Here is a 26,810-nt window from a genome sequence, read left to right on the forward strand (position 1 = left end):
TCTCACAGGGCAGCCAAGCCCACCGTTTCCAGCCCCACGGAGACAGCAATGGGCAGGATGTGCCCAGGACCACACAGCACATCAGAGGCAGGGCCGGGAGGGGCCCTGGGTCTCCTGGAGGGTTCCATCCTCCCCTCTCCACAAGGAAGGCCTTTTTCTGGAGCCAGCGCAGACTTGGCTTCTCTCCGAAACCTCTGCGTCCAGGAGCTGAGACCAGGGGACTGTGGGTCAGAGGCTGGAGCAGGGAGGCCACCTCCCTCAAGCAGGAACTCTGCCGCCCCCTTACAACTGAAGGCCCCTGCGCACTCCAGTCCTGGCCAGCCGGCAGCACTGCCTTTGTGGCAGAGGTCATCCTCGTTTCTCTGCCAGGGACACCGAGACCCAGAGAGGTCTCAGAGCTGGTGCTGGGAATGGAACCACCCAAGTGCCAGGCAACGCGAGGCGATCACCCCGGCTCCCCCAGTGGATTGGCTCAGCAGGTCCGGAGAGAGATAAATAAGGCCTTTATGTACAGAGAAGCATGATGTAGTGGGGCGGGTGGGCTGACAGCAGCAGTGGTGAGCTGGGCAGGTGGGCTAGACCTGTCAGTGGGAGAAGATGCCCCGGAAGCGGGCCTTGTCCTCCTCATCCTTCTGCCGGATCCGTGTCTCCAGGGCCCGAAGCTCCCGGCTCACTGTGCGCTCCAGGCTGGGGTCCAGCTCCAGCACCTTGGCAAAGTCAGCCTGGGCTTCCTGGGTGTTCCACACAGCCGCGTGCGCCTTGCCCCGCTTGAAGTAGGCCTTGACGTTGTCTGCAGGGGGTGACGGCCGGCAGCAGGCGTGTCAGGGCCCAAGGCGGGACCAGCTGCTGCCCGGTCTGCCTGCTGGCACTAACGGGCCCACCGTGGGGCAGCGCCTCCCGACCGCGTGGCGCCACGCACACCTCTGGCACGGCGAGGCCCACGGCCCTGCCTGGTGGGGAGTATTTGACCGGGCTGTGGGAGCTCAGAATAGGGATGATGTCCAAGGCTCAGTCTTGCACCCCAGTGCCCTGTAGTGCTAGGGAGGAGGAGGCCACTCACCCGACCCTGCCCACCCTCCTAGCCCCATGCCCAGTGCTCACCGTCATACTTGTTGAGGATGGAGGAGCAGTGGTCCAGCACTTCGTAATACTCTTGGGCCACCAGCTTGCACTGACAGTAGTTGAGCAGCAGCGGTGTGATCTGCTGGTCCAGCTGGATCCAGTCTGGGGACCCAGGCTGTTCCTGGGGGCATGGGGGCAGGGAGAGGAGAACTGATGCTGAGACCTGGGCCCCAGCCCCACGCCAGTCCCTCACCCACCGGCCGCAGCCCGGGGGCAGCACCTTCATCTGCAGGTTCTTGAGGCAGGCGATGGCGTCATAGTACTTGGCGGCAGCCTCCTTTACATGGCCCTCGCGGTACAGCCGGTTGCCCTCCTGGTGGATGAGTGGTACCGCCTTTGCCTTCTCTTCATCCGTCATTGCCCACGGGTCCTGCTGGTATGTACCAGGGCTCTCCACCTGCCAGGGTGTGGGCCACGTTAGGGGAAACCCCAAGCTCTGGACAACGGATACTGAAACCACAATTGCTTGTTCCTTCACTGACCATTCACCAAACATTCATGGAGGACCTCCTACGGGGCCCAGCACTGTGCCAGCTTCTAGAAACAGAACAGTGAGCACAACAGTGAAGATCCCTGCCCTCACAGAGGCCTGAAGGGGCAGAAGGGGCCCCAGGAGGAGCCCCATGGGGACAGCCAGGGATCCCACACAGGTGTTCTCGTACCTGCCCTGCCCTCTAACCCCCAACAGTCTATCCATGGAGCCCACGAGCCCTGAGCGGGAGCGTAGGGCTGGCACCCACTCTGAGGTTGGGCAGCGGCTGTTTGTCGGCGTGCCTAAGCCTTAGCAACCACTCACCTTCAGCATCTCAATGTCGAAGATGAGAGGCTTGGGGTCCTGCTGCAGGGCGTCCAGGTCGGCATGGCCCAGGGAGCTGTGCTCGTGCATCTGGGCGATGCCACAGCAGTGCCGCTGGCCCTCCAGGGGGTCCTTGCCCGCTGCGATGTTGCGCAAACTCTTGGCCACGAGCGGATACAGGACCACGTGCTGCAGGAGAGTGGTGGGCACCAGGGGCTCCGTCGGGGCAGTCCAAGAGGCCCAGCCCCCACGCAGTCACCGCCTGAGAAGGAACGCCGAGGCCCAGAGAGGGGCTGCAACCGGCCCTGCCTCACTCTGCTGAAACGCATGAGGGCTTTTGCCCCGGGACTCTGGCCTCCCAGCATCCTCTCTCCCGGTGAAGCCCCCACCTCCTTCCCCACACTTGGGCCACCAAACCAAGCCAAGCACTCCCCCGGACAACGCCCCACACAACCACACTCTCCTGCGTCAACCCACCGCCCCCGTCCTTACAGGGAGCCAGCCCACAGCGGGACTCACCCGGTTCTGTTCCCAGAGCCTTTGCCTTGTCTCCCGCCCCGCCCCTACCCCATGCAGGGCCTAAGTCAGTGAGCTCAGCGACTTCACAACCCATGGCAGGGGAGGCCCTCAGGCCTAGGGGGCCCAGCCTTTCACCTTTTACTAGGAACAGCTGCCGGGATGGTGGGAACAAGACCACTCCACCTCAGTCTACCCAGCTCATCGCACTGACCCTGCCATCTGCATCCAGCTGGCAGACACTCCTGAGTCTTGGCTCTGGGCTGGCCCACTCTGGGCATTTTGAAGCTGGAGGTCAACAAACCCAATCCCTGTCCTGAAGTAGCTGAGACTCAGACAGGGGACCAGATCCTGGCCACACCAGGCAAGATGGGTTGGAGGACACAGAGGAGGGGTTTAACCCAACCACCAGAAGTCAGGGAGGGCTTCCCGGAGGAACTGACCCAGGAATTCACTGTGAAGTATGAGGGAGGATCTTGGCCAAAAAGAGGATGAAAAGGAAAGGCAGGGAGGTGGGTGGGAGAGGGAGACTGGCAGGCGCCAGACCCTGCAGGGCCATGTGGGCAGCTGTAGCTTACACTCTAGCCTGACAGTGACCGGGAGCTTAGAGAGGCCTGAAGCAAGGAGCTGAGCGGGTCGCTTGCATTTGAGACCCAGTTGTCTGGCTATAGTCTGGCTAATGGAGAAGAGAAGGCAGAACAGAGGCCCAGATGCCCCGGAGGGAATTGGTGGTTACCTAGCCAGGGCACGGGCCCTGGGATGGGGACTAGGAATGGCCGGACAGACATCACTGTCACCGCAGGCACTGCAGGCAGATGCGGGACACCGGGTACCTTGACATCGCAGTGGAACTGGGCGATCTCCCCCTCGCGCATGGTGCTCACGATGGTCTCCCACACAGGCAGCTTGAACTTCTTGCCGATGATGAGCTCCATGGGCTTGCCGCGCACACGGCTGTCATCCAGCACAGCACCCTCCTCGTCGCTGCGCAGGGTCCGGTAGTGGAATGTGGCCTGCAGGCCACATGTTCAATCAGGCCAGGGCATAAAGCCTCACCCAGCCCCTGAGGACAAGGCCGGCTCCAGCCTGCAGACAGCATGAGGGACAGAGCCTGCCCAGGGGTTACCACCTGACCTTTACCCCACCACCCAAATGAGGAAACTGAGTCAAGGAGAGGGAAGGAGTAAGAGGCTCAAGTCACATGGCTAGTGGGTAGACAGCCTAGGATTGGAGCCAGCAGCCTGGCTCCAATTATTCTTCCAACAAATATTTACTGGGCACCTACTATGTACCTAGGCTCTGTGCTAGACAGCAGTGAACAAAACACAAAATCCCTGCCTGCCCCCCGACCCCCCGAGCTCATGTGGCCGACCTAGAGGAAAGAGATGGTCCTCCTGGCTGGTGTGGCTCAGTGGACCGAGCACCAGCTTGTTAACCAAAAGGTCACCTGTTCGATTCCCAGTCAGGGCACATGCCTAGGTTGCAGGCCCTGTCCCCAGTTGGGGGCGTGCAAGAGGCAACCAATTGATGTTTCTCTTCCTTTCTTTCTTCCTCCCTTCCCCTCTCTCTAAAAATAAAGAAATAAAATCTTTAAAAAAAAAGATGTGCCTCAAACAACAAGGTGCTGTATAAGGTGGAGGTAAGTGCTATGGATCAGAAAACAAACAGCAGCAGGTAGGGCAGGAGGAGTGTACCTGGGCTGGGGAACCAGCCTTAAGCAGAGATCTAAAGGGAGTAAGGGGAGAAGCAAGCCAGGCAGATGCAAGGCAGTGTGAGCCTTCCAGGCCAAAAGAGCAGCAGCGCAAAGGCTTCGCAGAGGGACGGTGCGTGGTGCGTTCCGAAGCAGTGGAGCCCCTGTGGCAGAAGCAGTGGCTGCAGGGGAGGGGTGCACCGTGGGGCCACGGGGTCAGCAGGGGTGGCACCCTGCCCCGAGGCCTGTAGGCTGTGCAGGTGAGGACGTTGTTTTTTGACTCTGAGATGGAAGCCACTCACTGGGTCCAAGCAAAGGAGGGAGGAAAGCAGGTTGTAGTGGGGTGAGGGAAGACGCAGGGAGGCAAGTTAGGAGGTTACTGCAATAACCCGGGGGAGACCACGACGGCCTGGACCACAGTGGCAACGGGAGAAGTGGTAAGAAGTAGTCAGACCCTGGGTGCATTTTGAGGATTTGCTGTCAGGGGTGAGAGAGCAGGAGGAACCATGAACACTGGGAGGTTTTTGGCCCGAGCAACCAGGAGGCTGGAGGGGTCCTTAACCGAAATGGGGAAGGTGCGGGAAGGGCAGGTTAAGTCTGAGTTGCCAACCAGACACCTAGGTGGAGATGGTGAGTAGGGAGCTAGATATCAGTAAGGTGGAGTCAACAATCCTACCTACGCCACATTGTGGAAATGAAAGGAAATAAACTTGGAAACCATTGATCACAGGGATCCTACAGTGAGCACTAAATCAATGCTGGTGACTGGTCACTTAGTATCACCTGTCCCTGTTCTTTCAGCGTCACTGTTCACAGAACCTTACTCTCTTTACCACGTTCTCTCCGGCTATCTGTTCCATCCAGAATCTCCTTTGCCAGGACCTTCTTCAAGGCTACCAATCCCCAGCCCATGGGGACATGCAGGCACGCTCACTCCCTTTCTCTCATCTGGGCAAGGATCCCCCTTAATACAAACGATCACTAGAGCTACACATGCGCCCTCTGCTCTCAGAACACGCACGCTGGGCCAGGCTAGGGTCTTTGGTCATTTGCGCGATATGCCTGTCCTGCATGACTGCTATGCCGGGCACAGGGACTGCCCCAGGGAAGTGTCTTACTTTACAGACAAGCGGCACCTGGGAAAGGCCCCCCAGGAGGAGGGAACTGCACGAGCAGAAGCAGGGAAGCCTAGAGAGGTAGGTTGTTTGGGGAAGGGGGCCAGAGAGGCTGGAGCTGGGGGCCTGGTGGTACAAAGGAGGAAGGTGGGAGGCTCTTTACTTCCCAGCCTTTGTCTGTCTGGAACGATGCCAACTAGGCCAGTTGGAAAGCTGCCAAAGGGCTCCGATCTGGCAGACCTGACCTCTGGGCCTGCTCTCTGGGTGTGTGTGAACTGGGGCCTCACTTTTCCCATCTACACAATGGGAGCTGGTCCAAGTGTTTTAAGACCCTTCCATCTATAAAAAAAATCTTAAGCTTTGCGATTCTGAGGCCCCGAGGGTCCTACACAGTCCAAGACCCTTCCCAGATCCCAAGTTTCCAGCCCAGGGTCTCCTCCAGCGACCGGTCCTCGCAAATACTGAGGTCAACCCCCAGCAACCTGTTTACGCCTCCTGACAGCCGCCTGCGCCAATAGAGTCACACGGCCAAGCCTGGGGGCGGCGCAGACGCATCCAAATTCACCCCCTACTTAAATTCAGACCAATCAGCGTCGAGCTCCGCGTGCGAGCGGTAGGGTCACGGGCAGCTGCTCTCTAGGCATGCGCAACCTCTCGCCTAAGGCCTCCTCCCGCCTCGCAAGCGCACCGCGTCGCGGAGGGGTCAGGGGACGGGCTAAGGCACTAACCTTGGTTCCATCCTTAAAGTCAGGGAGCTCTCCTCGACCCTCCTGTATCACACGCTTTTGGATACCGTCCTCCCGGAGTCTTGCGATGACATCCGCCATCCTCCTTACCCGCTGCTCTGTTTCGGCAGCTTCCGGACTCGCTCGGCAGCTTCCGGACCCGCTTCGGCAACTCCTAGCGCTTCGGCAACTTCCGAGGTAGGGCCATTTAGGCAGAGGGCAGACGCCAAAAAGGGACTGAGTGTGGAAACGGACGGCGATTGGTTCTCGGCGCCTCGGCTAGCGTCCGGGATTGGCCAGGGGCGTGCCAGTCAGGGAGGCGGGGCCATGGTTTGCGGGCGTTGAGGCTCAGGGGCGTCCCTAGGAATCTCGTCCTTGAATTGATTAGGACTGCGGCCCTCCCACGTAGCCCTGTGCCTCTCCATTTAAAGTTGTAGAAATAGTGTAACAGCATTTCAGACCTAGGAGAGGAGAATGGGTCGGGGGCGGGGGGGTAGGAGGAGCTTGTCGTAGCGCCACCCCCCGAAAGCTATTTCTGCGTATTCCCTACGGCGTTTTATTTTTGCATATCTAGAAGCACAGTAGTCGTGGATTTTAAATACTGAATTTTTTTTCTCTTTTACAAAAATGAGAAACAAAACCAGGAGTAAGAGGGGAAGGACGGTTTCCGTATCCCTGTGGGAACCGTAAGCTCCCTAAGAGCCTGAGAGTGCCATTGTGGGGTCGGTGGTGAGTGTGCCGTCACCGTTGACTCCACAATATCTGGCACAAAGTGGGGGCCCGTTAAATATAATGGAATACATGAATGATAGAAGCGAGGTATGTTGGGGCTAAAACAACTTTTCTCTCCGCCCTGGAAGCTATCTGTGGACAATAGCTATAGGAGGTTAGGTCACCTCATAAGAGGAGCGTCCTGGGACCTGTGCACTCTCTACAGCTCATTATCATAACTGTCAAGGATTATTATCGGTCCCCTGTGACCCAGGTGCTCAGTGCTTCCGGTATTTACCCTGGTTCATGTCCCGCAAGAAGTCCCCTGAGACAGGCAGGACCTCTAAGATGAAAGGGAAACATGCTTTGTTTGTTGTTGTTGTTTTTAACCAACACAGGAAATTTTACTGGCCAGTTCTACCAAATTTTGAAGCAACAAGTAGTCGGTATCTTATACAGGTTTTTCCAGAAAATAGAGAAAGAGGAAAGTCAACTAGCATATTTTATGAGGCTACTTTAATCTTGATTCCTGAACCAGATAAATATGCCATGAGGCACAAAAAGTAGGCCCTGGCTGGGTAGCTCAGTTGGTTAGAGCACCCTCCTGACATGTGGAAGCTGCCGATTTGATGCCTCCTCAGGGCACGTACAGAAATCAACCAAGGAGTCCTGGCTGGTGTGGCTCAGTGGACTGAGTGCCAGCCTGTGAACCAAAGAGTTGCCAGTTCGGTTCCCAGTCAGGGCACATGCCTGGGTTGCAAAACTGGTCCCCAGTAGGGGGTGCAGGAAATACAACCACACATTGATGCTTCTTTCCCTCTCTTTCTCCCTCCCTTCCCCTCTAAAAATAAATAAATAAAATCTTAAAAAAAAAAATCAACCAAGGAAAGCCTAAGTAAGTGAAACAGCAAATTGATGTTTCTCTTTCTCTCCCTCCCTCTCTCTCTCTCTGCCTCTTTTTCTCCCCCCACCTTCCTCTCCAGTGTTTGTCCTTCATTGCCATTATGACTGTGTGTGTACATTTAAAATACATATTTGTCTTCCCAGCTTTAAAAAAACATATGCAATATTTTACTAATAAATATATTATAGATAGGAAAATTCTAAGTGAAACATTAAGCTAATTGAATCCACGAGTAAATATAAAAAGACATCAATATCTAAGTGAATGCCTCTCGAAGAAAGAGAGATACTGTATGATTCCATTCATATGAGGTACCTAGAGTGGTCGAATTCAAAGAGATGAGGTAGAATGGCGGTTCGCTGGGGAAGGGGGGAATGAAAAGTGGTTGTTTAATGAGAACAGTGTAGAGTTTCCATTCTACGAGATGAAAAAGCCCTGGAGACTGGTTGTACAACAATGTGAATATAGTTAACACTACTGAACTATGCACTTAAAAACATTAAAGATAGTAAATGTGATGTGTATTTTACCACAATTAAAAACTTTAAAAAGAAAAAGGATCAAGATCCAGCTAGGGCTCATCCCAAGAATGTAAGAACAGTTTAATATTAGAAATATCTATTATTGTAATTCATTGCATCAGTGAACAAAAGGAGAAAACTCATACAGTTACCTCAAAATATGCAGAAAAAGCATGTGATGGAGTTCTATGACTATTTATAATAAAAACTCACAGTTGGGAAAAAAGAACTTTCTCAGGTTGATAAAAGCCATATGCAATGAAGAATGATGGAATAAGTAGTACTTACATTCCCTTCAAGAGCAGGAACAAGACAAGGAATGCTCTCTCTCCGTGATGCTGTTTAGCATAGTTCTGGCTAAAGCAATAAACCAAGAAAAAGAAATGAAAGTTATATATCTACATAGAGAATCCCCCTGGCTGATGTGGCTCAATGGGTTAAGTACCAGGCTGCAAACCAAAGGGTCAGCAGTTCAATTCCCAGTCAGGGCACATGTCTGGGTTGCAGGCCAGATCCCCACTTGGTGTTTCTCTCCCTCTCTTTCTCCCTCCCTTCCCCTCTCTCTAGAAATAAATTAATAAATAAAATGTAACAAAAAAAATCCAACAAGCTAGAGCAGTAATTTTCAACCTTTTTCATCTCATGACACATATAAACTAATTACTAAAATTCTGTAGCACACCAAAAAAATATACTTTTTGCCAATCTGACAAAAAACCCAAAAAGATATTTTTTGATTCATTCACACCGATAGCTATTGTTGTGTTGACTGTTGTCATTTTTTTATTTGATAATCTATATGGGGTATCCAACCTTTTGGCGTTTCTGGGCCATGCTAGAAGGAGACTTGTCTTGGGCCGCACATTAAATACACTGTGACACAAATCAACAAAAAAATCTCATAATGGGTTTTTTAAATTATTTTATTATTTATTTATTTATTCATTCATTTTTAGAGAGAGAAGGGAGGGAGAAAGAGGAGGAGAAAAACATGAATGTGTGGTTGCCTCTCACATGCCCCCCACCGGGGACCTGGCCCCCAACCCCAGCATGTGCCCTGACCAGGAATTGAATCCGCAACCCTTTGGTTCACAGGCTGGCACTCAGTCCACGGAGCCACACCAGCCAGGGCCATTGGTTGATTCTTATGTGTGCCCTGACCAGTGATGGAACCCACAACCTTGGAGTATCAGGATGACACTAATCAATTGAGCTGCCTGGCCAGGGTTCACACCATTTTAACAAATTGGAGAGTCCAGCAATATTACAGGGATATAAAATAAGCTGCCCCCAAAATTAATAACATTCTTCACACTATCAAAGACCCACTCAAAAATATAATAGAAAATAAGGTACCCTCCATAACAGCAATAAAATTCAGAAAGTATTTAGACAGCCCAGAACTTTCTGGAGAGAAAAAAATTTAAGAACATAAAAGAAGACATGAATAACTAAAGTGGCATAGCTTGTTAAAGAAATAGAACAGTTTAACAGTTAAAGCCATGATTTCTCCTGAAATTAATCTAGAAATTCAATAAAATACCTGTGGAAATTGGGAGCATTTCTGAAGAACTTGGAAAACTTTTTGTAATATTTCTGCAGAGGAATAAAGATCTATGAAAAGCTAGGTCAAGTTTGAAAAATATGTCCAAAGTGTGTGTGGCGGCGGGGGCGGGGGGGAGGAAACGCACCCTGCCATATGAAACCCCACTGCAGACCAGTCATAGGGAGTGTCTGATATTGGTTAAGGGTGAGTCAAGGGACCAAAGGAGCCAGAAAGAAGGCTGAAAATAGATATACGTATGTTCACTGACGACTACATACCGTACTTGATAAAGGACACTGTAGCTCCACACTTCAGAGGGGGAAAGAACTGATTTTTTGGTAGGTGGTGCTGGAAAACTCTACGTTGAAATAAATCTGGATGCCTCCCTGCACCACATGCGAAGGTAAAATCCATAGGCTTCAGAATCTTAATGTGAGTTGTAATAACAGTTAACATTGACTGAGTACTTCTGTGAGCCAGGCGCTGTGCTATGCTCCTGTTTATTAATTCATTCAGTCCTAAAGTCATGCTGTGAAGGAAACAGCATTAACGAATGAGGAAACTGAGGCACAGAGAGGTTATGTTACTTGCTCACGGCAAGGTCAGCGCTAGGGTGAGGCGAGTGAGGGGAGTCGTGCAAGGTCGAATCTTGTCTTTGAGATTTTGATATTTTGTTCATCATGGATTTTTCTCTTAAATTTGATTTTTTTAAAATAATGCATTAAAATAGTGTTGATCTTTCTTATTAAGTTTTGGGTGTCCCCTTAAATTTTTCACCTGAGAGGATCGCCTCACTCCCCTTACCCCAGTCCTGACCGGTCAAGATCCCATAAGGGGAGGACTAGAATTCCGGAGCAGGCAGCTGGGCTCCAAAGTCAGTGAATGTCTCATTGCAACACTCTTCTAGCGAGTAAGTAAAACTAACAGCCAGCAGAAAAAGATGTTGGAGGATATCTTTGTCACTTCGGGGTGAGGAAATGCTTCAAACAAGATGAAAAATGCACAAACCTGATGGATTTGACTATAAAAATTAGGGCGGTTCTTTAACTCAGGGCGCCTTAGACAAAGTAAGGATACAAAGACAGACAGGAAATGTGTGCAACATCAAAACCCAGCTAGGGATTAAATCTTAGAAAGGTACAGGCATTCAAATCAGCAGAAAAAAGACTAGAAACCCAAGAGGGAAAAAAAATGGACAAAAGCTGTGAACAGACTATTCACAGAAGAGGAAAGCACCACGACTGTTAAGTGCACGAAGAGCTGTGCAAATATTCCAGTCATCAGAGACCCCAGATAAAAACGAGGTACCACTTTAGACTCATCAGACTGGCAAGCCATGAGGAAGCTGGAATACCAAGTGCCAAGAGAAAACCAGACCCTCATGGCGGACACGTAAACTCATACAACCGCTCGGGAAGACATCTGCTGTACTTCGTGAAGTCAAGGGTGCATGGACCCTATGGCCTGAAAGTCTTATTTCAAGAAGAATTCTTCCCCCAGTCCATAAGGGGACAGCGCAGAGATGTCCATAGCAGTGATGTAGGTGGAATGATGGGGGCATCAGGCCACGCTAAGTGGGTGTCACTTGGGGAGGAGGGGGTGGGTAATAAAAGTGCTAGGTGTGCACCACGGTATACCACGAGCAGCCAGTAGGAGCATCGAATGAGATGCACGCGGAGAACAGTAGCATTGAACGTAAAAAGGAGCAAATGTAAACAGCGGAGTGAGTTTTATACTGTATGTTTGTACATTGCAAACACACCCGCTTAGGAGCCGGTGCCCTGTGTAGTAGAGAGCCAGGCAGGACTCCAGGAAGCTGGCTGAGCACACTGATGTGGGGCTGATGGAGGGACGGGGGAGGAGGGAAAACAGGGAGAGAGGGAGGGAAATTGTGACAGTGATGATGTGTCACAAACCGAGGGGCATAATTGACACAGCTCTGTACAGGAGGTCATAAATGAAGTGAGGTGGTCGGGTGGAAGAGAACGAGCACTCCTGGAGCCAGGTGGCCCTGCGTTCAAGGCCCAGTTCTTCCACTTGCAAGCATTTGGGGTTTTAACAAAGCACATGTTCATTTCTTCTTCAGATATTTTTTTAGTATGTACTTAATGCCAAACACTGTTCTGGGCACTGTAGACACAGTGGTGGATAAAACTGTAAAGGTCCTTTAAGGTGCTGTGTGATGGGAAACTGTAGATTGCATAGTCAGGGACAGCTTCCCTGAGAGATGGTAAGTGCTTTCCAGGCGCAGGTAACAGCACGTGAAAAAGCTGGGGTGGGGTTCAGTTTGGCCTGAATGGCTGAGGGAGGTGGTAGGGGGCAGAGGGGAACTTGATGAGATCTGACAAGGCAGGCAGAGACCAGAGTATTCTGAGTTTTGTGGGCCTTAGTCAGGAGTTCAGATATTATTCTAAGCACAATGGAAAACCAAGGGGCAGTTTATATGGGAGTGACTTAGCAGCATAATTGTATGTGTGTGTATATATACTTTTATTTAAGAATAACACATAGAGAAAAGGATCAGATATGTTTTTAAAGAACACTTTGGCTACTGAGTGGAGAATGGATTGGAGGAGAGTGGAAGCCACATAAGCTCTCTGAGCCTGTTTGCACAGCTGCAAGGTGGTGAGAGAGTACCCCTCCCACGCAGGGCCCTGGGAGTGGGGGGCGGGGGGAACACAGTTCACTGGAGTCTCCTTGGCACTGGATGTAGAGAGCAGGACCGATAAAATGGCATTATTCTGGTCAAGACAGCATACAGTATATAAAACAAAGCAGAGTCACTCATGTCAACCAAGATGGCTGTCAGTCAGCTGTGACCCTTCAGTTCAAGAGGAAAACTACCGAAATCATGCCAGACACATCTGGCAAGGAGCCACACCGAAGATATCTGCACAAGTGATCAGAACAGCCATGTCTGCAGAGTGGGACCACCCACAGGTTCCTGGGGAAATCCCCCACTTGCCATCATGGGTGCCAACACACTTATCAGGAGACCCAGAAGGATGGGATCCACCACTCTCAAAGGTATAACTGCGGCAGTTGCCAGACTATTGCTGAGACAACAGAGCTCCACACACCAGAGTGCTGCTCCATGCCACACTGCTCTCCCTTGCCACCGGCCGCCAGCTGGACTAACTTCATCTGCCCTGCTGCCCACCTGGCTCCGGAGGTTCTCCCTTGCAAGATGCTGACGGCGCACCATGTTGTCTCCCTGACCCGCAGACTGAGACTCTGGGACTCGGCTTCGTTATCCCCCAATTCTCTCATGTGGTGTTATTACTGATTGTTTCTGAGTGATTGGTATTGCTATTCGGTTAGTACGGATTTGGATTAAATCTGCTTTAATAAAAACTGAGTGAACCTGCATTAATAAAATCCGAGTGCACAGCATAGTCACCTGTATTGGCTCCCTGTTATCTCTCAGTGCCAGAAATAACACCTGTAGGACTGGTGGTGGTACAGGCGAGTCTGCGCTTCTGATTTTTAGGGCTCGGATCAGACAATCAGAGCAGGACTGAAAGCTGACTTATAGGAAAGACTATACCGTCAACAAACACTCAGGACACTGGGGGAGCGGGCTGGAATGCAGAAGGCCCAATCTCCGCCGGTAGAGCTGAGCGTGGCAGACATCCCCTCCATCCAAGTCGGTACACCCCTGGGGACTGCACTGGTACGTTTCACCGCTGTCGCACACCGAGGCTGCCGCTGGGCGGCGCAAGAGGAGGGCCAGCGAGCTCAGGAGAGGATGCCTCCGCCCACTAGTCAGCTCGGCTCTCGGCAGCTCTGGTCTGCTGAGGGCTGGCGGGGGCGGGGCCATTACGTGGGGGCGGGGTCTCGGGCGGGACGCCGGACAGTGGAGCTCCCGGGACTACGGCACCAGGCGGGGCCTGCGTGCGGGGGTGGGGCCGCAGCGAAGCGGGGCAGGCGGGCGCGGATGGCGGCGGCGCAGGGCGTCTGACCAAGCGGGGGCGATGAGCGCCACCCGTCCCCAGTTCAGCATCGATGACGCCTTCGAGCTGTCCCTGGAGGACGCGGGCCCTGGCCCCGAGTCCAGCGGAGTCACCCGCTTTGGGCCGCTGCACTTCGAACGCCGGGCGCGGTTCGAGGTGGCCGACGAGGACAAGCAGTCCCGGCTTCGCTACCAGGTGACCGGTCCGGTCCTCCTCAAGAGTCGGGCGGGACCCCAGGCCGGACCCTGAAGAACCCCAACTCAAGGGAGAATCTGTCTAGAGGCCCTAGCTGGAGTGGGAACATGGCCACTGATGGAGAGCCCTGCCCAGACCCTCAGCTCTGATTTTGGTCCCCAGCCACCACTTGAGAGCCCAGAGACTGGACCCGGGAGCTCGTCTCCCACCCCGGCTGGAGTCCTCAACCCTCCCGAACACTGAATCCCACTCCTTCATCAGATGTTAGGAGGAGGAGCTGGGGAACCCTTCTGTACCTGAACCAGACCTTGTTCATACTCAGGAGCAGCCTCCTGAACCCAAGGCCAGATGATCTAACAGGAACCTGCACCCTCTCTTCTGTTCGAGAATTCCCCACTCCATCCTCTTCCCCGGAACTGGGGCCCCCCACTCACCCGATGAATCCTTGCCCACAGCTTGACTCCCACTAAACTGGAAATCCCCATTTTCCCAGATGACCTCCACAAACTCTAGGGTCCTTTTCTTGAAGAGCTGGATCAGATTTCTGTGTCCCAAACCTGGAAACCATGGGCCTTCCCTTCCCCGCCTCCTAATAGGGCCCCCGAAGTACTATACCGACAGCTCCACCCTGACTCCCAAACTTGGGATATCTCCTGACCCCCGGACCCCTGCTGGGAGCCCTCAACCCCTGCAACTCCTGCCCCACCAAACCTCCTGTTCCTACCTACTACCTGGTTTCAGTTTGTGAATCATCAAACCCGTTCTGCTTTGCTGGGAGGGGGTGGGGAGGGGCCAGGTGAGAGGCTGTCAAGCAGCTGGGCAAACAGCTGTGTGGGCCTGCCTGCCTCCTCTTCCTGAAAGGGGAGTGAGGACAGGCCTGAGCCCAGTAACCCCTGAGCCCTGTGTTCTGGAATAGAACCTGGAAAACGATGAGGATGGAGCCCAGGCGTCTCCGGAGCCAGATGGGGGAGTCAGCACCAGGTCAGGGCCAGGTGGGGACCCACCCCATACCACTATTGCTGTCCTTCGGACTCCCATTGTCTGCCACCTCGCCTCACTCAGCCTCTCACTTTCTGCCCTGCAAGGATTCCTAACCTGATCCCCACTCCTCTCCTGGCTTCCTCTGTCCTGCAGGGTCACCCTATCCTAGCGCCAGCCTCACCCACCCACCCCTACCAAGCTCTTTATCCTGCAGAAATCCCAGCCTGGTCTGGCCCCTACCTTCTTACATGTCACTGGTCCTGCAGGAATCCCTAGCTTGAATCCCCAACCTTCCACCCCAGTCCTGCAGGAAACCTCCAGCGCTTGAGCTCCTCTTCATCCCATCCCCTCTGAATGCCCCGATTCTCCAGGAACGCCCGGCCGTAGTCCCAGCACCCTCCCCTGCCACATCGTCATGACTCCTGTCCCAAAGGGACCCCGTCCTTGCCTCCCCTTCCCCCTCACCGGGCCCACCTGTCCTGCAGGGATTCTGGCCGAACATCCGTCCGCAGCTCCCAGTGGTCCTTTAGCACCATCAGCAGCAGCACCCAGCGTTCCTACAATGCCTGCTGCAGGTGAGATCCCGCCCGCCTCGGTGTCCTGTGGCGGAGCCCCCGTCCAGTACACAGGGCCCTGGCTGCTCCGCTCCGCCTTCTGGGTCGGGGAGGGCCACAGGAGAGGGTGGTCTCCTGTCCCCTCTTTGACACCCACCCTGCTCTCCTGCTCTCCAGCTGGACTCAACACCCTTTGATCCAGAAGAACCGCAGGGTAGTGCTGGCCTCCTTCCTGCTGCTGCTGCTAGGGCTGGGTGAGTGTCGCTGCGAGCCCCTGGGACAGGTCCCCTTCCTCTGCAGGCTCTGCGTCCCCCTTGGCCCACTGAGCCCCCCAGCATCCTGGGGACGCAGCCGGCTGCCGTCTCCCTGCCCCTGTTGTACAGGTGAGGAAAACAGGCCTTTGAGAGGGGCAGGCCCAGCCTCCTGGCCACTCAGCCAGGAGCTCAAACATAGCTGAAAATGCAGACTGGTTCAGTGCTCCAAACCTCTTTTATTTTTTTTAGCTTAGCCTGTTTAATCCATTTATTCTGTCTACTGTAAACCACGTGCAAGGCAGGCTTATTTCCCCACCTGACAGAGGTCACACAGCAAGGAAGAGATAGCGCTGTGACCCAGAACCTTTGTGTAGGGCAGGTGCTCAGGGAGATGCCCAGTCCCATGGCCTGGGCTGCCAGCCTGAACCACGGGGCACCTGTCGCTCCCCCTCTGCAGTCCGAGAGCTGACAAGGACCGCTCTCCCGCCCCCAGTGCTCAGATGGGAACACTGAGGCCCAGCGCAGGCAGAGCTCCCAGCCAGATGTTTTCTGACTCCCATACTTCTCATTCTATGGGGCTGAGGAGTCAGGGTCCCCAGAAAGGATCTAGGGTTGGGATCAAGAGGGGCCCATAAGGAGGCCCCCTTGTGGCAGCTGCCCTCCGTCCCCCAGGAAGATCAAGTGTCACCCTCACCCCGCCCCACCACCACCACCACCGGCCAGAGAGCTGAGCAATGTCCCTGCTTCAGCTCTCGGTGTCTTGTGCAGGCGAGGGAGCCACCACTTCCCCAACACCTGCACACAGGGCACTGGTCACACTGGCCACCTGCCTTACCTCATTTTATCCCCTCCCAACACCCAACAGGGCGAGCATAATCACCATCCCAGGCCAGAAAGAAAGACACAGCCTCAGGCAGGTGAAGGGACTTCCTCAGGTCACAGCTAAGAAGTAGATGAGCTGGGGTTTAAGCCCACATCAGTGACATTGCCAGACCATATGCCCCTTAAAGGGCCTCTGTAGGAATTAGAAAGAAGACGCCTACTTGGAGTGGGCAGAGCGCACAGCCCTAAGCCAGGCTGCAGGGAGTGAGTTTTAGCCCCCATTATATACTCTTAGAGGTGCACAAACCAAGTGACAGTCCACAGTGGCCACTCAAGCCTCCGTGCTATAGCCCGCCCTTGCTGCAGAGCCCACAACTCCCCTCCCCACGCCTGTCCTCGACCTAGGGACCCAGGACTCTCTCTGAGTGTGAAAAATCGACCCAGCTGTGACCTCCCCACCTCCCCTGACACCCCCTTGTCCTCAGCCAAAGTCTACATCCCTCCCAGGGGCCTAGAGACCCTGCCAACGCCTCAAGCCTGGGCTCTTGTCTCTCCAGTCTCACCAAAAGCTGGAAGCCTCTAGAAAGCCCCACATCCCCTCCAGACTGTCCTCTGTCTGGAATCCTTTCTCTCTCTGCCTGCCTGACATCAGCCCGTCACAAAGCCTCTAGAGTCAGATTGCCTCCGCCTTCCCAGTGCAGCCCTGAGCAAGTCCCTGTCTCTCTCTGTGCCTCAGTTTCATCTTCTGTGAAATGGGGATCATACCCGTCTCATTCTGTCAAGGTGATAATTAAATAAGGCGTGCATGTAATGTGCTTATTAGCCCAGTGTCTGACAGCACCTGGTAAGTGGCTGCTAACTGCTGTTGCTACTGCTACCCTGCTCAGCTGAGATGCCGCTGCCCCAGGCTCCATGCTGCCTGATCTTACCCCCCAGATCCCCAGGCAGTAGCCTGGAGGTTCTTGTTGGTTCCACTATGGAAGGGCCATGAGGGCAGGGACCTCATCTGACCCTGCCCCGTTCCCAGTACCAGGTGCTCCATAAATGTTTGTTGGTTGACTGATAGGTGCCACCAAGGAGCAGGTAAAAATCTCTCCTTGCAGACATTTCCCGGGGCCTGCCAGGTGTCTTGCTCGGAAAACACAGGCCTTGGCGAACTTACTGGGGAGGGTCTCTGCCCAGGGAACGTTCAGCTCAGGTCGGGTACCGCCATGCCTCAAGCCTAAGCCATGTCGGGGGTGCGCTTGGAGGTCCACGCTCCTGTCCCCTGCTCCCACCCTCACCCTTGCGGCTCCGTTTGTGTGCAGTGCTGATCCTGATCGGCGTGGGACTGGAGGTGGCCCCCTCACCAGGTGAGCGCCCCCTCCCACCTCCGCAGGCCGCGCTCACCCCCCTTTAGTGCCCAGGGCTCTTGGCAAGCCCGCCCCGCTCCCATTACTCACCACCCTCCCAGCCAGAAAGGGCCCCTTTCCACTGCCGAAGGTGCCTCCCCGCCCTGACCCAGCCCCTCCTCTCCTCCCGAAGGTGTCTCCAGCGCCATCTTCTTCGTACCCGGCTTCCTGTTGTTGGTCCCAGGAGGTGCGAGGGGTGCTGGCGGGTTGGGGGAGGGGGAGGAGGATGGGGTGGGGCGGCCCCTGGGGAGGGGCGGGGCTTCGGCGCTGACTGGCCCCGCCCTGCAGTCTACCACGTGATCTTCATCTACTGCGCGGTCAAGGGCCACCGGGGTTTCCAGTTCTTCTACCTGCCCTACTTCGAGAAGTGAGCCGCCTGCAGGCGCCGAAGGACAGGGACAGCAGGGATCCACGTCTGCCCCTGGTGGCCTCCTCTCGTCCCCAGGGGGTGCTCCTCGGCCTGCGCTGCTCCGGTTCCCTCATCTCGATGGAAAAGTCTCCCCAGGACCCTCCAGGCTCGGGCCCCATCCGGAGATTCTTCAGGAAGTTTGGGGCGCGCCCTTTTCCTGGGCCTGGGAAAGCCTCCCCTTGCCTGTTCTGTGCCTTAACTTATTCTTGGGCCCTGAGGATCCTGGGTTTGTGGTGTTTAGTGCTAATAAATGGCGTACTTATATCCAGTAGAGAATTGTTCTTTGCTTTCAGCCGGTTCATCAGCCTGGCCACAGCCCCCTCCCGCAAAGGCTGAGAAAAGGGCTGACCACGGGACCAAGGGGCGCCGTCACCACCCGTCTCCCCGCTGTACACAGGACAGCCCTGATGCCCCAGGCTTGCCCGAGGCGGTGTGTTAGGGGCCAAGCTTAGCCTGGGACCCTTCGACCACAACACCCTTGGAAGGGTCTCTTCCGGCCTCCCCACAGCACCAACTCATTGCGCTGTCCACTCTGCCCTCGTTTTCAGCTGTAGGGACAGCATTAGGACCTGCCTTGGCTGAGGGCACTCAGATGACGCAGGCCTGGGGCCTGGAGGCTGCTATCCTGGTTCCAGTCTGGCTCTGGGGCCTTGGGCTGCCAAAGCCAGCGCGGAATGTGGGCCATGGCACGGCGGCGGCCCAGCCCCCTCCACCCACTGCCCTACTTCCTAGGCCTGGGGGTTGGGAGAAATAGGAGACAGAGGAAAGGACATGGGAAGTGGGGCCTGTATGGCTGAACCTCAGAGATCGAAGACTCAGAACCACAGAACATTGGGAACATCATCTCAGGATTTTGAATAATCCAAATATCTCAGAATCCTAAGAACCGGGAAACAGAATCTCTGGAAACCCTGAAATCAGAGGTCATAATAGCTACCATTTATCAAACTCAGAAGGCACCAGGGCCTGTGCTGAGCACCTAACAGGTTATTTCCGGTCCTCACCTCCTCAGCCCCGTTTCACAGATGAGGAAATCGGGACCCAGAGAGACGGACTCACCTGAGCACAGTTAGGAACATAACCCAGGGCTTCCGTGACACCGGTTGGGAGGAGGTCACTGAGCTGGTGGTCACCAACAGGACAACTGAGGGCCTGGATGAACACGTGTGGGCTGAGGAGACCCTGTTCATGTAATTACATGTTTACAGTCTTATCACTCCCAGTAAAACGTGAACTCCATTAAGAAGGAACTTGGGCCCTGGCTAGTGTGCTCAGTGGATGGCGCGCTGGCCTGCAAGCTGAAAGGTCACTGGTCCAATTCCATCAGGGCACAGGCCTAGGTTGTGGGCCAGGTCACCGGCTGGGGGTGTGCTAGAGGCAACTAATCCATCTGTGTCTCACACATTGATGTTTCTCTCCCTCTTTCCCTTCTCCTCTCTCTGAAAGTAAATAAAATCTAAAAAAGATTTAAAAAAACAAAACAAAAGGAACTTAGCCTGGCATGGCTTTTCCTGTGTAGGCAGCAGGCAGAACAGGGCCTTTTGGTTTCTGTGACTTTGTTGAAGAAAAGAAGGAACCCCCAGACCACTGCTCCGGCTCGGTGTTCCCTGCCCCCCCCCCACTGCCCGCCCTCCTCCCCCGCACAAGGCACTTCCGAGGACGGGACGCACCTTGGATGCAGAAACTCCTAAATCAGTGGTTCTCAAAGCAGCTGAAGTGAAAACCAATTTGCATTACTAATTTCATCATGGACAAGTACATTAAGGTAAAATAGGAACTGGAAAAGTGAAATAAAAAACAAAGACATGCAGAATCCAGCCCACAGTTTGTGTTACCGGATTCATCGGACAGACAATTACATTTCAATAAATATAATTGGAACAAACATAGGAAAAAAGTAAAATCAGGAAAACCATTCATTCAAAGTCATCAAACCGGCAAGTTATTATTGCAGAGTTGCTGCTACGTTCATAACTTTTTGTCATGCCACAGCCATACCAGTCACCCCAGAACTGGTGACTCCCCGCATTGTATCAGGAGCCAGCAAGCTGTAGTCCACAGGCCTGAAAGAGCCCCACACGGAGGATGGTTTCCACATTTTTACAATCGTTGGGAAAAAGTCAAAGAATAACAACATACGATTTTGTGACTCATGAAACTTCATACAATTCACACTTCATGGTCAATCAATCAAATTTAATTAATTATTCTTGATTAAAGTCCTAATCCAGCCGCACCCATCTGCTCACCAACTACAACAGCACAGTGAGCAGCTGCAGCAGAAACCGCGTGGTCCACGGAGCCTCAGATCTTTGCTGCGCAGCCCTGTACAGAAAACGCTCGCCAGCCCTCGAGCCCTTTGACAGAACCCGGGATCAAAACGTTTAAGGTTGTAACGGAGCTGAGGTGCTTGGTTATTGCTGGTTAATTGATGTCATCCAAGTTGGACTGACAGCAACACTATCCTCAGGGAATAAGGAATATCTAAACTCTAAACATAATTTAGGTTCAGTTGGGAAACATGTTAATACTTGTGCACGTTAGGAATGTTGGATTTCCTTAGTGAACGGTGACTCTCACTCTAATGCTTTTCGCCTCATAGCCCACACTTCCTTTCGGCTAATTTTCTCCTTGCAATTTCAGCCCCCTTTCACTTTCAGCCTCGCAGTTGTCATTATGCTTTGAATGTGTCTCATATCCTGTGCTCAGCTGTGGGGATGAGTCTGTATCTGCCCTTAGTTTTGCCCTCTGCTGTTGTAGTTGTAGAACCTCAAACAAGGATCGCATTTCCCAGCATCCTCTGCATCTAGGTGAGGAGCCTTACCTAATTGGGTATAATTATGTGGTTCGCACACTTTGCCTAGCTTTCTCCTCCATCCTGCCAGCTGAAAGACAAACGTGAGCACACCCTAGGATGGCCAAGCAGCCAGCAGAAGGAGCCCGGTCTCTGAAGACCCTACAGCTGGATTTTGCCTTAGACTTCCTGTGGGGGAAAAACCCTTCCCTCTGGTTTAAGGCATTGATATGTTGGCTCTCTGTCACTCACTGGGAACCCAATCTAATATTGATACTTTCTTCTGGGACTGAGACTCAAACTTTTAACTGAAAATCTTTTTTATTTATTGTAATTTTTGTTTTCTGAAGGATTATTTCTACCTTCTGTTGTAATGTTTTCTATGAACTCTGTTTTCCTTTGGTTTTTTCCCCCTTTCCCAGCCTTCTCCTGGCTTAATCAAGAACTCTTCACTTTCGTCCCCTGCCTGGTGTGGCTCAGTGGATTGAGCACCCACGTGTGAACAAAAGAGTCTTTGGTTTGATTCCCAGTCAGGACATGTCTGGGTTCCGGGCCAGGTCCCCAGTAGGGGGTGCACAAGAGGCAACCACACACGGATGCTTCTCTCCCTCTCTCCCCCACTTCCCTTCTGTCTAAAAATAAATAAAATCTTTTTAAAAAAAAAAGTATTACCAATTAAATAAAAGAACACTTTCCCCCTTTTCCTCTTCTATGATTCATTCTATACCTATTTATATTATATTGATGATTGCCATTAAATGGTTAAAAACATCTAAAGTAAATCAATTAATCTATCCTCTAGGAAAAACAAAAAGATTTCAGAATCTCTAAAGTATCCCCTCCCACCTTCCATTTTGTTTTTACCTTTTAGTTTAGTCCTTCCTTGTCTTCAAAATCACCCAAATTAAAATGAAAATTATTTTTTTTTACAGTAAATGCTTCTTTAGATCCTCCAGTGTGTTTATTGGTTTCTTCCTGACTATTATCTAGTACATACTCTACCTTCATTCCTGACTGAATTTCCTTCTTTTTTTAAGACTTTATTTACTTTTTAGAGAGAGAAGAAGGGAGGGAGAAAGAGAGGAACATCAATGTGTGGTTGCCTCTCGTATTCCCTCGACTGGGGACCTGGCTGGCAGCCCAGGCACATGCCCTGACTGGGAATTGAACCAGCAAGCCTTTGGTTTGCAGACCAGCACTCAGTCCACTGAGCCACACCAGCCAGGGCTGAATTTCCTTCTTACTGAAGCCATCCCTTCAATGAGAATATGTGGATAGGAACCCCTTTCCCTTTCACTTTGTATTCTGCAGTTTCCCTGGGATGCACCTAGATATACACTTAATTTTATTTATCCTTCTCTGGCTCGTCTTTATGAAAAATTCCAGCCATCATCTCTTTGACTATTGCCTCATGTCCATTCTCTTTATTTTCTCCTTCTGAGACTCCTAATGATTTTTAATTATCCTTTAAATTTTTTTATCTTTTTATCCTTAACATTATGAGTGACTTCTCAGGTAATAGCTTCCAGTTTGTTAATCCTCTCTTAAATTGTTTCTAATCTGCTGTTTAACTTATCCGTTGGGATTTTTTTTTTTCATTCCCGTAGTTATATCCTTTATTTTTAGAAGTTCCACTATGTTATATTTTTTAATCTCCCTGTTCAATTTTAATACTATCCTGTTACTGCATATTGGTCTCTTTTCTTTCTTTTATCTCAATTTCTCAATTTCTCAGCTTTTATTTTGTGGTCTCTTTTTTTTTTTTTAAGATTTTTATTTTTATTTATTTATTTTTAGGGAGAGGGGAAGGGAGGGAGAAAGAGAGGGAGAGAAACATCAGTGTGTGGTTGTCTCTCACACACACCCCCACCTGGTCTGCAACCGAGGCCTGCGCCCTGATGGGGAATGGAACCAGCGACCCTTTGGATTGCAGACCAGCGCTCAATCCACTGAGCCACACCAGCCAGGGCCTGTGGTCTCTCTTAAACGGTTCTTTTATTTACACTTTGGGGTACCAATTGTCCTGTTTATTGCAGCTGCGTAGCCTCCCTAAAGGTGGCTGTTTTCTTATGTGATTTGTAATTTTTTGTCAAGAGTTCATCCTCAAAAGTGACAGGGTGCGTGTGTGTGTATTTTAAGTCCTATGGGCCCAGGGTAGAAGGAGAGCCCTTGCCAGCAATCGTTTCCGATTTCTCCACGGCATCGGCCACAAGCCTGCCTGTCCTGCAGGCCTGAGTTTTGGGTTCTCTGGGGTCACTTTTTCCACTCAAGGCCCTGAACATCTGCACCTTTGCCAATTCCTGAGGCTGGGCGGTGGAAGGATATTTTGGTTCCCTCTTCCAGGACAGGGTATCCCTTTAAGACTCCGGCGTGTACTCGGGGCTGCGTCTCATTCCCCGGTGCCCACAGGCCCTTCCTCACTGCTGGTGTCAGAGTGCAGGCTCCAGGTCTGAAGCGCCCCTCCCCCGCCACAGTGTTTGCTCCCTCCCCCACCCAGCTTGGCGTTCTCTCTTTCCTGGGGTCATTCCTTTTTTTCCTTTCAAATTTGGTTAAAAAAAAAAAAGATTTTATTTATTTTTAGAGAGAGGGGAAGGGAGAGAGAAATAGAGGAAGACAAACATTGATCGGTTGCCTCTCTCATGCACCCCGGCCAGAGACTGAACCCACAACCCAGGCATGTGCCCCGACAGGGAATCGAACTGGCAACTTTTTGCTTTGAGCGATGACACCCAACCGAGCCACACCAGTCAGGGCTCGAGTTCTACTTTAAAAAAAAATTTTTTTTCACACTGAAGCAGTGGAGGCACCCTGTCCAGCGGCCCACTCTTCCCCCCGTTTTTGCATACTGCCAGTGCCAGGCAGCTCCCTCCCTCCAGAGGGCTGCAGAGATCCAACCCCTGCTCACACGGGGGAATGACAGGCAGCTGAGTGCCGCTTTTCTCCTGGAACTGAGGTGCGAAGAAAGGGAAGATGAGGGCGGGACCGGACTATCTCCAGCCAGCTCTCCAGCCAGCTCTCCAGCCAGCTCTCCAGCCAGGCAGGGTCCGGCAGAAGAGGCCTGCAGGCAGCCCCTCTCTTTCCTCTGGGGCCTCGCGGGGAGGGTGTGCAGCAGGACCCTGCGGTCTGGGGCCAGAGGGACCACGCAGCCTCCTGCCCGGAGCCTCAGCGGGGGAAAAGCATCATCACAAACTCTGCGGGAGAGAAGGGGCCGCTGTTGGGTCAGGGATCCCAGGAGCTGCCGGGCTCAGCCTGGGAGCTGGAGGGGGCGGAGTGGGGTTGTCGGGGAAGGAGACTTACCGTCAAAGTCCACCGAGCCGTCCCCGTTGAGGTCCACGTCTCGGAACATCTCATCCAGCTCAGGGTCCACCAGCGGCTCCCCCAGCAGAGCTGGCGCTGCCTGTCGCAGCTCTGCCACCGAGATTCGTCCATCCCTGTCCCTGTCAAACTAGGATCCCAGCAGGGCTCAGCCCCTCCCACCTAAGGCCACCCCCACCTCCGCGTCCTTGTCCTTGGATGCCCCCTGGCCCTCCTGCTCCAGGAAGCCTCCCTGGGTGGATTCCCCAGCCGGGGTGAGCCAAACCCTCTCCAACCCCTCCCTGGCCCCAGTTCTACCATCAACAGGGCCCTGGGCCTCCCGAGGCTGAGGCCCCCGCTCTCCGTCTCCCCCGGCCTGGGTGGGAGACGACCAACCAACCAACCGTCCCGCCGCCCACGCACCGCCGCCTCGGGCGCCCCACACCTCTCGGAAGGCGATGCGCAGCTCCCGCACCCCGAGCATGTGCGCCGTCTCCTCCCTCAGCTTGGGGCCCATCAGTTCCACAAATTCCTCGAAGTCCACGTGTCCACCCACTGCAGACTCAAGCAGAGTGTCACAGTGGAGGGCCATCGCTAGGGCCAGTCCCTCCTGGCTCTGCATCCAGGAAAGAACACCCAGCATCCATCGCCTCGGGAGGAAAGAGGGCAGGGGCCCCATTTTCTGTGGGGGGGTGCACTCAGTGAAGCACCCAGGTGTGGGGGGAAGACAGCAGGCTTTGGAACCGGGCAGTCCTCGATCTAAGCCCTGTCTCTGCTGCCTTGCTATGCGAGGCTTTGGGTGACTGACTAAATAGCCCTCCTTGTCCTAGGCTGAGGACAGGAGAGCTTCCTGCTGCGGTGCACGCCGGCAGGAGTTCATGGCTACCGTGTGGGTAGACCCCAGGGGCAGCAATAAAGGCCCCTGAAGGAGCGTGCCCAGGTCGCCCCTCAGTTCTAAGATGCCATCGTTTATTTTTAAAAATCAATGGTCAAATAACAGCTTTGGGAAAAGAAAAGAAAAGAAAAGAAAAGAACCAAGATGTTCACATCCATAGTGAATCACATCCCGCTGTGGAACCATTAAGATAAAACAAGCGCGGTGTCCTGGAATGGAGGGAATCTGATATTTGACAAATCAGCTAATGAGAAGCACACAGTGCCTGCCCATCCTTCATTTAATCGCAAGGAAGAGCCAGGATTCTGTCACGTTAGACCTCACTGAAACTCAGGAGTCTCTTAGAAGGAGACAGACAGAGAGCGAGGCGGCGGCGCCAGCAGGAAGCACTTTAGCACGAAATCGGAGGAAGGCTCCTTCAACCCGAAGCCCCGCACGGCCCCAGGGCCGCTCTTGGATCCCCGGTGCCTTCCTTCCTCCCTGGTGTCCCTGCATCTGAAGGCGCCAATTTTCAACTGTCAAATTGCCCTGGAAACTGTCCTCTCCTTGCCCTACCCCCGCCACACCGCTGGCTGGTCGCCCAGACCACCCCGGGCAGGTGGGGTTGGACACTGACTTCGCATCTTGACGAGCTGCGAGACCTCGATGAGCTCCATCTCGGTGGGCATGTAGCCCAGCGTCCGCATGCAGGCGCCCAGCTCCCGGTAGCCGATGTAGCCGTCATGATCAGTGTCAGACTCCTCAAAGGCAGCCTGAAGCTCTGCGGGGGAGGGAGGTCAGGCCCAGGAGCCAGGCTCAGGGACACCTCCCACTTGCGGCCACCAGCCAGGGTCACTCACCATCCAGCTCCTCGGGGGCCAGCTTGCGGTCCTGCAGGGGCATAGGCCAGCACGTCCCCAGGGCCAGCGAGGACTCTGGCCGGCCTCCCCCAGCCCCTGCCAACACTGACCTGGGCAGGGCCAGCCCCACAAGGGCAGGAGAAGGCCGCCAAAGTCCCGTGGGCCCCAGGACAAGAGACGACCCCTCTTCTTGCTGCTGGGGTCCTGAGCTCTCACGGAATCTGGGTGCAAAGTCCAGGCCCACCCGCAGCCCAGGCCAGCCCAAGGCCTTCCCTGCCTCAAACTCCAGAAACACTGTCCTCGGCCAGGCTTCAGGGTTTTGAGCAGAAGTGGCAGGCGGCCTGAGTTCTAGAGGGCAGGGTGGGCTGAACAGAGGGCCCAAGTCCCCCCCCCCGCCGCCCCGTCTCTCCCCCGCCCCTCGTCCAGGCCCCCAGCCCTGCCCAGGCCCCACCTGACCTTCCCAAAGATGCAGCTGAGCAGGGGCCCGTATGTCTTCTGGGCAGCATCGAGGGGCGGGGCAGGACGGTGCCGGTGGGACAGGCGCCGAGAGGCTGCCCGCGGGGCTACAGGGGCTGGCTCTTCAGCGCCCTGGAGGGGGGCCTGCTTCCCAGAGCTGTCAGCGCCTCCCCAGGACCCTCGGAGGCCCCTCTCCCTCGTGCTCCTCCTCCTGGCCACGGGGTGCCCCTCAGTGCTGCTCCTGGGAGCCACGACCCCCACAGGCGGCTTCTGGGGGCTGGGGGCAGGGTCTGGGCCATGCTGCCCCCTCACCTGCTCTGTGGCCAT

General features: G+C 53.7%; 3 protein-coding genes across 5 annotated transcripts; 1 reads left to right on the top strand and 2 right to left on the bottom strand.

The window, feature by feature from the left end:
* Positions 1 to 486: 486 nt before the first annotated feature.
* On the bottom strand, positions 487 to 6,183 carry AIP (aryl hydrocarbon receptor interacting protein). Of its 2 annotated transcripts, none has more exons than XM_054570537.1 (6): positions 5,968 to 6,183; positions 3,268 to 3,447; positions 1,919 to 2,107; positions 1,343 to 1,519; positions 1,102 to 1,243; positions 487 to 790 (listed from the first exon to the last, which is right to left on the bottom strand). In XM_054570537.1, exons 1-6 carry the CDS (start codon positions 6,064 to 6,066, stop codon positions 585 to 587), a joined length of 993 nt encoding a protein of 330 aa, XP_054426512.1. In that variant the 5' UTR covers positions 6,067 to 6,183; the 3' UTR covers positions 487 to 584. The 2 variants fall into 2 exon arrangements, with proteins under 2 accessions (XP_054426512.1, XP_054426513.1); XM_054570538.1 differs by having other exon boundaries at positions 718 to 790; positions 1,110 to 1,243.
* A 7,375-nt stretch (positions 6,184 to 13,558) lies between these two features.
* On the top strand, positions 13,559 to 18,455 carry TMEM134 (transmembrane protein 134). Of its 2 annotated transcripts, XM_054570539.1 has the most exons (7): positions 13,559 to 13,794; positions 14,711 to 14,775; positions 15,261 to 15,350; positions 15,507 to 15,583; positions 17,713 to 17,757; positions 17,930 to 17,983; positions 18,085 to 18,455. In XM_054570539.1, exons 1-7 carry the CDS (start codon positions 13,621 to 13,623, stop codon positions 18,165 to 18,167), a joined length of 588 nt encoding a protein of 195 aa, XP_054426514.1. In that variant the 5' UTR covers positions 13,559 to 13,620; the 3' UTR covers positions 18,168 to 18,455. The 2 variants fall into 2 exon arrangements, with proteins under 2 accessions (XP_054426514.1, XP_054426515.1); XM_054570540.1 differs by lacking the exon at positions 14,711 to 14,775 and having other exon boundaries at positions 13,579 to 13,794.
* A 5,706-nt stretch (positions 18,456 to 24,161) lies between these two features.
* LOC129068466 (calcium-binding protein 4-like) lies at positions 24,162 to 26,810 on the bottom strand. The gene is made up of 6 exons (XM_054570688.1): positions 26,484 to 26,810; positions 26,028 to 26,058; positions 25,805 to 25,948; positions 24,739 to 24,848; positions 24,297 to 24,444; positions 24,162 to 24,190 (listed from the first exon to the last, which is right to left on the bottom strand). The coding sequence occupies exons 1-6, from the start codon at positions 26,808 to 26,810 to the stop codon at positions 24,162 to 24,164; spliced, it is 789 nt and encodes a 262-aa protein (XP_054426663.1).

Source organism: Pteronotus mesoamericanus, unplaced genomic scaffold (assembly GCF_021234165.1).
Source record: "Pteronotus mesoamericanus isolate MK-2021 breed Mesoamerican mustached bat unplaced genomic scaffold, CSHL_Meso_final contig_214, whole genome shotgun sequence".
Lineage (NCBI taxonomy): Eukaryota > Metazoa > Chordata > Mammalia > Chiroptera > Mormoopidae > Pteronotus > Pteronotus mesoamericanus.

Coding starts and splice junctions, on each gene's coding strand:
- AIP (XM_054570537.1), bottom strand. CDS start 6,066: ATGGCGGATGTCATCGCAAGACTCCGGGAGGACGGTATCCAAAAGCGT. Junction 2,108..3,267: donor AGTTCCACTGCGATGTCAAG/GTACCCGGTGTC, acceptor ACTCTCCTGCAG/CACGTGGTCCTGTATCCGCT. Junction 791..1,101: donor CATCCTCAACAAGTATGACG/GTGAGCACTGGG, acceptor CACCCCCTGCAG/ACAACGTCAAGGCCTACTTC.
- TMEM134 (XM_054570539.1), top strand. CDS start 13,621: ATGAGCGCCACCCGTCCCCAGTTCAGCATCGATGACGCCTTCGAGCTG. Junction 13,795..14,710: donor AGTCCCGGCTTCGCTACCAG/GTGACCGGTCCG, acceptor GTTCTGGAATAG/AACCTGGAAAACGATGAGGA. Junction 17,984..18,084: donor CCTGTTGTTGGTCCCAGGAG/GTGCGAGGGGTG, acceptor CCCGCCCTGCAG/TCTACCACGTGATCTTCATC.
- LOC129068466 (XM_054570688.1), bottom strand. CDS start 26,810: ATGGCCACAGAGCAGGTGAGGGGGCAGCATGGCCCAGACCCTGCCCCC. Junction 26,059..26,483: donor TCAGCTGCATCTTTGGGAAG/GTCAGGTGGGGC, acceptor ATGCCCCTGCAG/GACCGCAAGCTGGCCCCCGA. Junction 24,849..25,804: donor GCAGCTCGTCAAGATGCGAA/GTCAGTGTCCAA, acceptor TTGAGTCTGCAG/TGGGTGGACACGTGGACTTC.